General features: G+C 34.2%; 1 protein-coding gene across 22 annotated transcripts in view; it reads right to left on the reverse strand.

Moving 5' to 3' along the window:
• ATG4C (autophagy related 4C cysteine peptidase) overlaps nt 1-14,471 on the reverse strand; it is a 123,298-nt gene that overhangs the window by 28,438 nt on the left and 80,389 nt on the right. For 12 of the 22 annotated variants that reach the window (XM_074005113.1, XM_074005089.1, XM_005543178.4 and 9 more), the window contains one exon: nt 12,163-13,331. The exons of 9 other annotated variants lie outside the window; for them this stretch is intronic. In XM_074005113.1, coding sequence (XP_073861214.1) covers nt 13,164-13,331 — 168 coding nt within the window. In that variant the 3' untranslated portion in view covers nt 12,163-13,163. Of the gene's footprint in view, nt 1-12,162; nt 13,332-14,471 lie in introns of those variants that run through there. One more of the 22 variants, XM_045369845.2, reaches the window with a different exon arrangement.

Genomic DNA, 14,471 nt, shown 5'->3' on the forward strand with positions numbered 1-14,471 from the left:
GTACCTGGTAATACATGGTATATGACATGAATTCATATCAAAACCACACTACTTTTCTCTCTCTCCACTCCCATTCTTGTGGGAAGATAGCAGGCAATAGAAGTGAGAGGAGACCATTTATAAAATGTGTTACCCTCAACATAACTTGGGCTGAAACAGGTATCTCGATCCTTGTGCCAAGTCGGATATACCAAGTTAGATAAGAGCTCTCAGTAATTCTAAATCTTTATCTTCATATCAGTTAGAGGCAGGGTCTCACTCTGTCACCCAGGCTGGAATACAGTGGTGTGATCGTAGCTCATTACATTCTCGAACTCTTGGTCTCAAGCAATCCTCCTGCCTCAGCTTTCCAAGTATCTGGGATTATAGGCATATGCCACCACACCTGGCTTTACTTGCACTTTTGATGATATTTTAAGATTCTAAGAGATGGTCTACCTAACGTAAGCAATGATAATAATTTTGGTGTTTCTTTGATTTATGTGCTAATATTAAGCAAGCATTTTTATTTTGTGGAAGTCAGGTTAACCACAACCAAGGTCTGTTTGTGGCTTAGGGAGAAGCTGACTTAAATAAGAGATGTGCCTTTGGTTTAATTTCCAGAGCATACCAGATAACTTTAATGGATCAGAGAGAGTTGGGTGCGGGTTCTTGAGAAGCTGATGTGTACATGTGCATAAAGTATATATTAGAAGTATATTAATACAATTCTATCTCAACAGATTTAATTCTTAAATGCTACATATACTTGTTTAATCTCCCATTTTAAAAGTAGAAAAGGTTAGATTATAACATCAGGTTAGCTCTCTTTGAAGCAGGTAATAATTAAGTTGATTCACTGTTGCAATTACTGTCAAATCCCCCTTAATTACCAGAGATTTTATAGCAGCTTCATTATACGTCTGCTGTAATGCATTGTGGCCCTAAGGAGAAGTGTTGCAGGAAATTCTGCATAGCATGGATAATTCTAACCTGCAGTTACAGCTTCCAGCGAAAGATCCTGCACTAAATTTATCTTTTTTTGACATTTCTCCCTGTTACTCAAGCAGTTAAACCAAAGTAACATTACTAAAATACCTACCTAACTTTGAAAGTTAGAATTGATTTCTCCACAGATATTAAAAACAAAAAGAATGAAGAAAGGATAAATTAGCCTTCAATTATTGCTGAAAAAGCATTAAATTATGTTTAATAATGAATTTAGATTAGGACATTCTAATACATGTGAGATCTACATATCTAAATCACAAATATATTTTATATTTCAACTTCTTGTGGATATTTCTTAGATGACAAGCAAGACAAAAATGATTACCAAACCCCCAAAAGATAATCTTGAAGAGGATAATCAACTCCTTTTTATTTATCAATGATTTTCTAACTTATTTCTGGGAAAAATAATCATTTTTAAAAAGGTCATTTTTAAGTTTCCCTATCACTGCTTGTTTTCATTGGAAAAATCTTTACAAATCAGAGCCTGTAAATTAAGTGAAGTTCAAAACAGATAACTGAATGTCTCTCACAGATCCCTTTTTAACCAAGGAATTTACTCCACAGAATATATTAGATTCAGAAAGGGCCGCAATGTCAATGACACTATTGGCAGCTGTGTTAACAGTTAAGGGCCTGGCTTTGTACAGCAATACAGTTATTAAATTTCTCCGGAGACCATGACTCATTAATCAAATATTCATACATCTCTGTAAATACACACTGAACAGAGAATACCCTCAGAGTCGAGCATCCCAATACAAGTGCTCTTTCATGTAACACTGACAAAATCCTGAGAACATGTGGTCATGTTTTGCATTTCTAATGCACTATGTACTCTTTAATACTCCATTTCCTAAAATCAGAACACAAATGATCTTACTGATGGCAAGTGTTAGATGGTTACAATTAAAATTATTCCACTATTGCTTCATACCATCTTTTTTTAAAATGAGGACAGTGAACCAATTCTTCTGTTCTTTGTTTACCATCAAACAAGTAATTTTTCCCAGACGGATGAAGAAACCCAGGGCCGTGCTCCTATTAATACAAGAATTTGTATTAGCATGAAAACAACAAATCACTACTTAAACTAGAGAGGCCAAATAACTTAACATATTAGCAGACATGAACTTGCTATATTTTGCAAAGTCCTCAGTCTGTTTTATACCACTGGGAGTTTTCCCCCTATTGTACAGTAACAAAAGGTCTTTCTCAACTGCAGTCCCTAGAAAATTGGGGTCTGAAGGCCAGGCAAAAAAGAGAAGGCTCGAAATGTCACCTCATAAGGCTACTACTAAGAGCAAGTTCTCCACCTCAGGGTGGGCAGGAGTACTTGCCAAGGGAAGACACAAAAGGAGCATCTTACGTAAATTTACATCTGTATAACAGTTTCTGAAACAATGGGGACTTGATTCTCAATGCCACTAAAATATAAGCAAATTTTCATCGAATGCCACCTCATCTCCTCACCCCCACAAGCCTACCACCCAGACTGCCTGTGTCTTTAACCCGTTTTCCAAAATTATTTCCAAAACCAGGTCAAAGACTTCCCTTCCGCAGTCTCCCTGCTTTCATCCCCATCTGGCTCAGTCCTCACATGCCATTTTCTCTAGCTTCTTCCTCTTGGTCTTCTGGAACATCTAATTCAATATGATATAGGAAAAACGAGAGCAGGCTTTGGAATCCAGAGAGGTTTAAATCTCAGATCTGCAGATTGCCAACTGTGCTAACGTGGGAAATTAACATATCAGACCCTCAATTTCTCCATCTGTAACATGGCAAGGATAAAAGTATCTACTTCCCAGAATTTTTGCAAAGATTAAATAATATGTATTTTATATTTAGTAAGCACCCAATAAATGTCAGTTGTTGCCACTGGCAATCATTAATCCTCTATCTCTTAACATTAACTCAAACTTTCATTTTCCTGGCAGTACTAATTCTCTCCTAAACTTAGCCAGCAAGGAGACTCCTCCTTCCATTTAAATCCCTCTGATTCAGGTAGCTTTGCATTCCCACTTCCAGATGACTCTATTGTCACTTCACGCTCTCTTCTGCAGATGCTTACACCATCTATTTCATTCAATATGCTCCAACTCCAAATTTCAGCCTGAAATTCTGTTTTTCCTATCATTCTCACAACCTTCTACTTTTATATTTCCCAAACTTCATCACTTTACATCATTTGGAAGTCTGGGAAAGCCTAGTGTCTCCTTCTCAGAAAAATGTTTTTAAATGTAAATTAAAATGCACATGAATAAAGGGAATAGTTATTAAAATTTTTGAAAATGTGTATAGTAATATATTTGCTTCTCTATTAACACATTTAAAAATCCTAGCAGCAAAACTTACCAAAATTTCAAAGCAGTGTAAATACTTCAAGGTATCTATATTAGCTGTAATATAAAAAATCTGTAATTTCTATTAGTAGTAATGTTCTAGCTACTGCTAACACTGCTATATTTTGTTGTCTGTATTCTTATTGAAAGGAAATACTACATTTCAGGTAGATGTTAGTAAAAATAAAGATGTAAACATTTTTCCAACCCAAGCTCATGAACCCCTAAATTCTATTCATGGGTTCATCAGGTTAAGAACCCCTGCATTAAATGACCTACTCTTTCTCTGCCCCATCTAAATTCACTAAGTTTACACATAAATTCACTAAGTATATGCATAGAATCTATAGAATTACATCTAGGTAAAACAGAATCTAAGAATAGGGCTTGAGAAATCACATTCCAATTTTAAATCTTCATATTTTAAAGTGTTAAAACTAAACCCCTGCTCTTCTGATTTCTACACCCTTTGTTTTTTCCTTCATAGCATTCTTCTTCCTGTGTCTCTCCTAGGCATCCACCTAAGTATACATTTCAGCCTGACCATCACAGCCCTCAGTCATCTCAGAATGTTTAGCATCACCCCCTTACTAAATACCAGCAGTGCTCCCTAGCCAGCACAAAACCAACACCAGCCACATGCACCTCAACTGTGCTCCATGGGGATGACCCCTGCCCCAAACCCACTTTTGTTTAGAAAACAGAACCATGGACCCTGTCTCTCGGTCTTTGTGTTGTTTCTTATAAGTTCAGATACTCACCTTATCACTGCCTGTATATAAATCAAATCAGACTTTTAGAATTCATCCAAAATGCCACCTCCTCCAGGAAGACTTGCCTAATCCCCATCATCATATGTGAGCTGTCTTCTTTTGAAACCAAATAACCTTTTGCTTTGCATAACTTCTATTATAAACGTTCTCTTTCTCGATCATGTATGAGTTTTTTGTGTATTTTCCCCATCCTTAAGTAAATTTCTAAGCTCCCTGACAGAAGTGTCACTTTTTAAAAAATCTCAATGTATTCTGTAGTGCTTCACAGACATTCAATATTAGCATAGAATTAAGATGTTTTTGTCTTATTTTTCCTAATTTTTGCATTCCAATGCCAGTTCAGAAAAAAAAAAAAAAAAAAGGAATTTTAAAGTCTTTTCAAATCTTGAGACTGCCATGAATAAAATCTTCACAACACTTTTAAAGGCTAACACTTATTGAGTACTTACTGTGTGCCAGGCACTTTTCTAATAAGTGTTTCGCATGTTTCCTCCCTTAATCCTTACAACAGCCTTCTGCTGCTACTATATTAGGACAGTGACTGTTGTCCCCATTTTATAGATGTTAAGTACTTGCTCAAGGCTGTATTGCTGGTAAGTGCTAAAGTCACAATTTGAGCTGAGCCAGTCTGACTTTACAGTTTAACCATGTCATTATGTCTTCTCCATTGTATAACACTGGAGTTTGACCAAAAAATTAAGCATCTGTTTTTCCCAAAATATAAAGATTTGTAATTTTTTCCAAACTAGTAGTATTGGGTGAATATGTAAAGCCTTACTTTTGAAGCACTTGTTCTGGATGATGCAATGGTATAAGGTAATCTACTATAACTGATTTGTTCTTATACAACATGATCACAGTTCTAAGAACTATATTTTGCATGTTTTACTTTATAAACATGTATCTTCAGCATTTGGAGCCAATTTTATCCTATGTAAAATTTCAATAACAAAACTAAAGATGTATATTTTAAAAATAAAGACTGAGCTAGGTGCAGTGGCTCATGTCTGTAATCCCAGCACTTTGGGAGGCTGAGACAGGTGGATCACTTGAGGTCAGCAGTTCGAGACCAGCCTGGCCAACATGGTGAAACCCCGTCTCTACTAAAAATACAAAAATTAGCTGGGCGTGGTAGCGCACACCTGTAATCTCAGCTACTTGTGAGGCTGAGGCGAGAAAATAGCTTGAGCCCAGGTTACAGTGAGCTGAGATCATGGTACTGCACTCCAGCCTGGGCGATAGAGCGAAACTCTGTCTCAAAAAAAAAAAAAAAAAAAAAAAAGAGTAAATAAATGAAGACTGAAAGAAATGACAAAAAATTTTCCAGAAATTGCCATGCTGATCCTAAAATTCATATGAAAATACAGGGGATCCAGAACAGCGAAAGTAATGTTGAAAAAGGAGAACAGAGCTGAAGGACTTACACCTCCCAATTTCAGAATTTATTACAAAGCCATGGTAATCAAGACAGTGTCATACTGGCATGAGGCTAAATGGAATAGATTTGAGAATCTAAAAATAAACCCTTCTATTTACAATCAAATGATTTTCAACAAGAGTGCCAACACTATTCAATAGGGAAAAGAGTAGTCTTTTTAACAAATGGTGCTTGGACAACTGGACATTACATGCAAAAGAACATATATAAACACCTACCTCACACCATATACAAACATCAACTCAAAAAGGATTTAAAAAAAAAAACAAAAAACCTAGGCCAAGCACAGTGGCTTACGCCTGTAATCCCAGCACTTTGGGAGGCCGAGGTGGGTGGATCACAAGGTCAGGAGTTCAAGACCAGCCTGACTAACATGGTGAATCCCCATCTCTACCAAAAATACAAAAATTAGCTGGGTGTGGTGGCACATGCCTGTAATCCCAGCTACTCAGGAGGTTGAGGCAGGAGAATCGCTTGATCCTGGGAGGCAGAGGTTGCAGTGAGCACAGATCGCACCACTGCACTCCAGCCTGCACTCCAGTGACAGAGGGAGACTCTCTCTAAAAAACAAACAAACAAAAACCCCTAAATGTAACAGCTAAAACTATAAAACTCTTAAGAGAAAGTATAGGTACAGACCTTTAGGACCTTGAATTAATCAATGGTTTCTCAAATATAACACCAAAAGCACAAGGAATAAAAAAAAAATCAATTAGACTTTATCAAAATTAAAACTTTCAGTAGTTCATAGGATACCATCAACAAAGTAACAAGATGGCTGGGCGTGGTGGCCCACACCTGTAATCCCAGCACTTTGGGAGGCCGAGGCAGACAGATCACTTGAGGCCAGGAGTTCAAGACCAGCCTGACCAACATGGCAAAACCCCATCTCCACTAAAAAAATACAAAAATTAGCTGGCATGGTGGTGCAAGCCTGTAATCTCAGCTACTTGGGAGGCTGAGGCACGAGAATCACTTGAACCCAGGAGGTGGGGGTCACAGTGAGCCAAGATCATGCCACCGCACTCTAGCCTTGGTGACAGAATGAGACTCTGCCAAAAAATAAATTAAAAAAAAAAAAACCTAAAAAGACCACCTACAGAACAAGAGAAAATGCTTGTAAATCATATACCCGATAAAGTACTTGTATCCCGAATATGCAAAGAACTCTTACAACTCAATAATATAAACAAAAATAACCTAATTTTAAAATGAGCAAAGATTTTAAATATACATTTCTCCAAAGAAGACATGAAAGTGGTCAACAAGTATATAGAAAGATACTCAACATTATCAGTCACTAGGAAAATGAAAATCAAAACCAAAATAAGGTACCATTCACACATACTCTGCTGGCTAAAATTTAAAAGCGAGACAATAACAAGGGTTAGTGAGAAAGTAGAAAAGCCAGAACCCTCATATATTGCTGCTAGGATTGTAAAATGGTGAACCACTTTGGAAAACAGTTTAGGAGTTCCTCAAATAGTTAAACATAGTTATCAACATGACCAGCAACTCTTCTACTAGGCAAATATCCAGTAGAAATGAAAATACACACCCACACAAAATCATGTACACGAATGTTCTGAACAACATTATTCATAGTAGCTAAAAAGTAGAAAAAAACGAAATGTCTATCAAATGATGAATAAAGAAAATGTGGTATAGCTATCTAATAGAATATTACTGTCATAAAAAAAGTAACGAGGTGCTAACAAATACATGTAACAACATGCAAGAACCTTGAAAAAAATTATGGCAAGTTAAAGAAGTATAGCGGACATATAGCGTATGGTTCCATTTAGATGAAATGTCCAGATTAGGCAAATCCATACAGGCAGAAAGTAGATTAGTGGTTCCTAGGGCTGGGGATGGAAAAAAAGAGGGGTGAATAGGAAGTGAGTGGGTACAGGGCTTCCTTTTGGGGTAATTAAAATAGGAATTTGGTAATAGTAATCATTACACAACTCTATGAATATATTAAAAACCACTAAATTGTGGTTTTTAAAGTTATTTTACTTTAAAAGGTTGAAGTGTCTAATGTGTAAACTACATCTCAATAAAGCTATTATTTAACAAAGAACACCACAAGATACTACTTTACCCACAAGTAGAATGGCCAAAACAAAAAGAATACAGAACTATGCAAACATTAGACATATATCATCTGACACCCCTGAGCCACCTTAAACATTATATAATTTGGACTTTTAAACATCATCTGACAAAGATGCACTTTGAGCTCTGAGCTGATGCTGCCTGCCAGCTAATATCACAATCTTTGTATAGCAGATTAGATAATTGTTGGATTTTATATTTCATTACCTCTTATTTTGCAGGAAAACAGAAAAATCACAGTGCTAAAACTAGTGCTAAGAAATGTAGATCTCATAAATTTAATTAATATAAAGACAGAAATAATCATTAGCCTCAATGAAATGCTCAGTCAACTGTATATTCTACTATAAGTTAACTTTAAGTCAGTCAATTGAATGTTCTACTACAAAAGAACAAAAATAAAGATCATCTGTGTGATACCAGAAGTGTCTCATCAAGACCATGTAAAAGCCTATATGATTAAAAATAATTTTGTTTTAAATATTTTGATATTTTTAACTCTCTGCATAAGAACCCTCCTTAAAACACTGTTTTAAAATATCTATTGTTCAGTTCCTTCATATTCAACTGTCTCAAGTGTTTATGGGAACATATTACACACAAAATCAAGAGTGTCTCTCTAGGTATAGACATGTGCTAGTGGCCATAAAACTGGCCAAGCCCAGATCGGGTCTAGAAGCCAATCACAAGTCACGGGAAAGACCAACATGCAGGTCAGAGGCACAAAACAGTCAGTATATAGATCCAAATACGAAAGACTGAATAAGTGGTGGCCCTCTTCATCAACAGAATAAAGAAATAGGAATCAAAATTCAACCTATTGAACATGCTTAAAGAGTAATGAGACTATGAACCTGAAGTAGAAGGGAGTATAGAAAAATGAAAGTAATATGTTGAAGTATCATGTAAGTATGTGTTGATCCTTTCCATATGATATCTATTTAAAGTATTTTAGAAATAATTTAAATAACCAGACAGTTGACATGGACTCTCCTGACCTGTTCCATTATGTGATCATCTAAGTCCCAGAACTCATATTAATCATCCCATCAATCCCAGATCTAATTCCCCATCTTACATTCATTAGCTATATTTTAATACAAGTGAACTAAACTAAACAGTGCAGCATAAATAGCAAGTAGCATGTAAATATTAGGAACTGAAATGCCACATTTCCCAATTCCAGGGAGTACCATTCATATAACATATACTAAAAATAGTGTTCCGTGGAGTTCTGCAACATGGTAGCCCCATATCCACTGGCCCTTATCAGTATTTACATTCTTCTACTGCCTACATTTAACTTTAAATCATCCCAACCCACAATACTTTTTAATTCATGTATTTTTATATCAGTTTGCTATGGTGTATTTGCCTAGATACACTCAAAACTTGCTGTTAGCCATTCTCTCATCCTTGTTATAACTTCTGTTGGATTTCAGCTTTCTTTTGTTTACCTTTCCTGCTTGTAAAATAACTTCTTATAAAACCCTTGACTTCTCTATTTTTATTAATGTATATTATCTTAGTATAAATATGTATTTATAATACATATAAATACATGTATATTTATAAATAATTTTTAAATAATGTAAATGAAAGACAATTCTGAGTAGAACACTTTCTTATCATTCACTTTTGGATGACAATTTTGGAAGACTGAGTTTCTACATTTCTAGAAGAACTGGTTGCAGAGAGGGTAGCACAGTAAAAGAGTAATCTTCCCTTCTAATAACATGTATTCTCCACATTTAGCATATTTTTCTTGTCACTGTGAGAGAATAAGTGAAATTTTATAACTGTAGTTGTGAATGTTTTGGGCCATTGCTTGCCACCAATAACGTCAAGAAGGACTGTAAAAAAGGAAGGAAAATGCTAACTCAAAAATGTGTCTGCAATACCAACTCTAAATATAATATTTTTCAAAGTTTATAGGCAAGGAAAAAGTCTTTAAATAACCATGAAAGTCACACAAAAATGCTTAAGATTTTAAAACTGACTTAAGATTCAAACTATAAAATGATATAAAATTTATATTTTAGAATCAATAGGATGTTTCCAATTTTCCTGGCCTGATGTTTCACCTTTTCAGTTCTGTATCTGAGTACTCAGTATAAAGGCTCAAATAAATAGCACTATGGAATGGTGGTTGACTGACAACACTGAGGGTATAGTAAATATCACACGATAAATATTTACTCGCCTAGAGTTTTTTTGGGGAAGACATTTACTCTCCTTTTATATAGAAAATAATCCCTTATCCTTTCCAAGAATTGCGTCTATCATATATTCTGAATATCTTGCTTCTATATCACCATGATTTTAAATTCTCGGTTTCCTACCCGTATCTGTTTAAGTAACAATTCATATAGTGATTTCATATTTTCAAGTGGTTCTGTCATTATCTGTCCTTCCTCCTGTTCTTGATTTTAGAAAATCCTTTATAGTTTTTCATGATTATGTAGGAACATATAGTCAAAAAGACAATGTCAAATGCAAGCTATTAAAGGTGATCTGTGTTAAACTATGAAAATGAAATTTCTTCCTAGTAAAAATTAAAGAAAAAAAGAGGGGCCTGTTGTGGGGTGGGGGGAGGGGGAAGGGATAGCATTAGGAGACATACCTAATGTAAATGATGAGTTAACGGGCACAGTACACCAACATGGCACATGTATACATATGTAACAAATCTGCACATTGTGCTCATGTACCCTAGAACTTAGAAGTATAATAAAAAATAAAATAAGAAAAAGAATAAAGTGCTTTCTACTAGTATTGAATAATAGAAGGGAACTAGAGATATCTAGAAAATAGAGATTCTTACCTAAAATTAGATAGATTATATAGCTAAGTCATTTTTGCTGTTAATTCTTCTAAAAACAAGATGAATTAGCATATATATTTAGATATGTTTGCCCTCGGACAATGTTAAATCCTAATGATAATAGAACACAAAAGCAACCTAAATTTTTAATCCTCTACAGTTGTCTTCTCACTAATACAGATTTAATGAGGTTGGTTTAATGTAAAAACAGAAATATGAATACCTCAAGGAAATTTTCTGGTTATACTTACACTATAAAGGATCTTTTCCTTCACTCATTCAGCAAATTGTGACTCTTAAGATTGCCTGCTGGTGGCTAACACCTTGACAAAAAGGTATTCAAAGTGTCAAATCTTATGAAGAAAAGAGAAAAGAAATCTTCACCATCAAAAAGTCACATCAAGAATTTTAAAAATTCATTTCTGAAATGTTAATGGTAAAATCCAGTATCTTAATATTGATGTGCAAACGGAGGATTCTCCTATCATAATTCTAACAGAACACTCATCTTAGAATCTTGTCCTTTTTGACTTTCCTTTATTCCAGGCTGAAAGAGATCATCCATAAGCTTTATTGACTGAGTTTACTAGCTGTCAGAACTTGAAATGAAATCTGTGTTCACAACAGTCTGAAACCAGGATGTACAGTACGTTTATTCTAACTCTAACGATATACTTTTGTTGCTGCCTTCCAAATAAAAAATTAGCATAACTTTTGGCTGGTCTTTGAAAGTGAATTACCAGGCAAAATAAATTGACCCTCTCTCAATTATCACGCATGCATTCATTCACTTACACATATAAGTCAATATCTTTATGTGTGCATACTATGTAAAACAATTTGATTCCAAACATTTATTCCCAGTCATGAGGATGACTGTATTGTAAGATTTGTCTGTAAAATATACTAAGTGTTTTCCACACAATTCAATGTAAAGGAAATTTTTGCCTCCTCTCACATTAACTTTGCCCAGGTGTAATCTTGTCTCATTCCAATAATCTACCTAAAAATGATCCCTAAATATGTTGAGGAAATAACAATGCTATTCTGTGGCTCTTAAGCTTTCATATTAGTTCTTGTAAGAACATTGACAACCGGTTCAGACCCACTTGAAGGCATGGGTGCTCTCATTGGATGTGTTTACTGTAGAATCCTGTGAATACTGCAGCTATGTAGGAACAGTAAATTGCAATCGCTTAGATCAGAGGACTGCACTGTATAAAATCTGGTATACCACTGGCTTCTGGTTCCTATATTGCTTTCACATTCTAGGAAAATTAGTATTGGACTTAATTTGTCCTGTCTGTATCTAGACTAAAGAAAATTTTTAGATTTCAGACTATTTCAATTCAGTAAGTCATCCTCACTGAGAAATGTCAAACCTGATTTTTCTCATCAGGTATACTGAAACAATCCACCCACCCTCTCTTTCAGCTTTACATGCAACTCTAAACAAATAGGTTTTCTGATGGAAGAGATCAATGACTTTAGATGATACACAATTTTATGTCTTTATAAGTAACATTTCTACACTGAAACATGAAAGTTCCACTTAAAAAAATTAATATTGTTTTCAAAGCAATATATGCATTTATTATAAATGAACAGAATTCGAGACACCGATTTTTCAAATGAAAGGATTAAAATAATCCCAACATTAAAACCAAAACAAAAGCATTTTATCTTCTCACATCTTTATTATGTATTTTATAATCCTAGCTCAATAATCACTCTTGTACTTTTAGATCACAAATTCGCCTTTAAGTAACAAATAATACACTTAAGGCAGATTTGCCTTATAGGTGGCCTCAGCTTCTAAACACCACTACACTGCTTTATATAAAAAACAAAAATCACATAGAACAGAACCTAGTGACATCTTTCTTGGTACTTTAGATTTGAAAACTGCATAATAAATTGAGTTCCTATAAAATTTTGCCCTTGGGATAGGAAACAAACACTACTACTATTTTATAGTTGCCTTTATCTGATTTGATTGGATGCAGTTATAATAGTATTAATAACATAACCTTTAAATTTGTGAGGGAAAACCAATACTTTATATTCACTCCTCATAAAAGGTTCAACAGCAAGCATAATGAGGAGCCATTATAAAAATCATATTGCAAAATATTACTTTAACTCATAATTCTGCTTATATAAGTGTATGCATATCACAGTTAACAAATACTATTTAATTATCAAGACATATGCAAAAGCATTCTTTGATTGCATTAATAGCAGTAGGCTAGACAGCATTAAAGTTTCCTTCTCTGATCTTCTGGTCATTAGTACAAACCGAGAATTTTGAAACTATTTGGTGATCCCAGTCTTTGGGGGAGGGTTAATATCACAAAACCTCCATGAGAACAATGGGCTCAGGTGGAAGACTTTGAAGACTAAAAGGCTTACAGTTAAGGTAAAATTATCACTAGTAGATCTTAGGGAAATAGGAATGCAACCAGAATCACTCAATTTATTTATTAGAAAGCAAGATTCATTAAATCATTCCTCTTTTAGAAAAATATCTTTAAACTTTTATATTTTCAAATGTTCTTTTTCTTAAAGAACATAAAAAATTAAGATATTTGTGAAAATAAACGTTTCGAAAACACTTGTTTCTCTTCATTTTCCCCTTTCAACAGAATTCTTCTCATCAAGCACAAATGTGCTAATCTTTAAAGCAAGACAAACTCTTCCATGCTAAATCTTTTTAATCGTTTCTTTTCATCCTCTGAAAAAAGGTCTTCTTCATTGGTTGTAGTAGATGTAAAATCATAGTCTCTGGAATGACCATTTACAAAAGTAAATAAGGGATATTTCTCCTTAGAAGAAAATTTCAGCATCTGTAACAGAAAGTATAGAAGAATCCCTTATTGGATGCAATAGTGCACACTAAGACCACATGACAAATCTACCGTTTTAGCCCTGAACCTCCCCTGTTAGCTTCTTTCATTTACATTCACCCAGTGCTATTCCTTTACCTGTTCTGGCTAAAAGACAAAAAATGATTAGCATTGTATTGTTTATTTATAGGTAAATACATGCTTCTTCATTGGGATTAAATCATCAAAGAATATGCTCACTCACACCTCCCACTTCCCCAAAGTAAGTTTTCTGGTCACATTAGTTTGAAAAAATACTAGAGAGTTAGGTTGTAATTTATCTTCTTTAGGTAGTAATAGACAATGAAACAAAATGGTATCACTGACTATGGTAAAATATTGTAAAAGACTGTTTGGTAATCTAGGCAGTAAACTGAATTAGAAGGTCCATTCTAATCTCTGTTTTGTAACTTACCTTGATGTGACCTTGGACACATCACTCTACCTGAATAACATCTATAAAACAGGGCAATCACTGCTTGGCTTTTTGGCTAAGATCAAGTGTATAAAAACAGAGCAAAAGAAATCCAATTTTTCTACCTCAGAGAACTGTTAAGAAGATCAAAAGCAATAATATGAAGTTATTTTTAAAAAATAACTTTGGTCTTTTCAAAGATTTTCTTTTAAAAAATATTTTAAGTAAACTATTTCTACAATAATCTAGTCAACATGAAAAATGGTCTTCTCACAAATAGTAATAATCCACATTTTACATATTATCTTCTAAAGTTACACTACATACAAAAAAAGGCAATACCTAGAATTTTGTGAGGATACTCACAATCTTTATAGCCCATCAATTTGGAATTCACAAGTATAATATAAACAATTTTAAATATTTCTGTTAAACAAGTTCTATTCAAAAATTTTAATGATTTTCCTTAAAAAATGAATTAAACACTTTGAATAAAGGATGTTTTGACAAAAAGAAATTTTCAATAGGTAATTAGGGCCACAGGGATTCCAAAAAGTTACTATGCAATTTACAGAGAATGTTAAAAAGAATACAATATTTATATACATCATAATTGTTGTCAGTTAAATGCAATTTATTTTTAAAAGATAATTTCAGAGGTAAAACTACATTATCTCAAATGTCAA

This window comes from Macaca fascicularis, chromosome 1 (assembly GCF_037993035.2).
Source record: "Macaca fascicularis isolate 582-1 chromosome 1, T2T-MFA8v1.1".
NCBI lineage: Eukaryota > Metazoa > Chordata > Mammalia > Primates > Cercopithecidae > Macaca > Macaca fascicularis.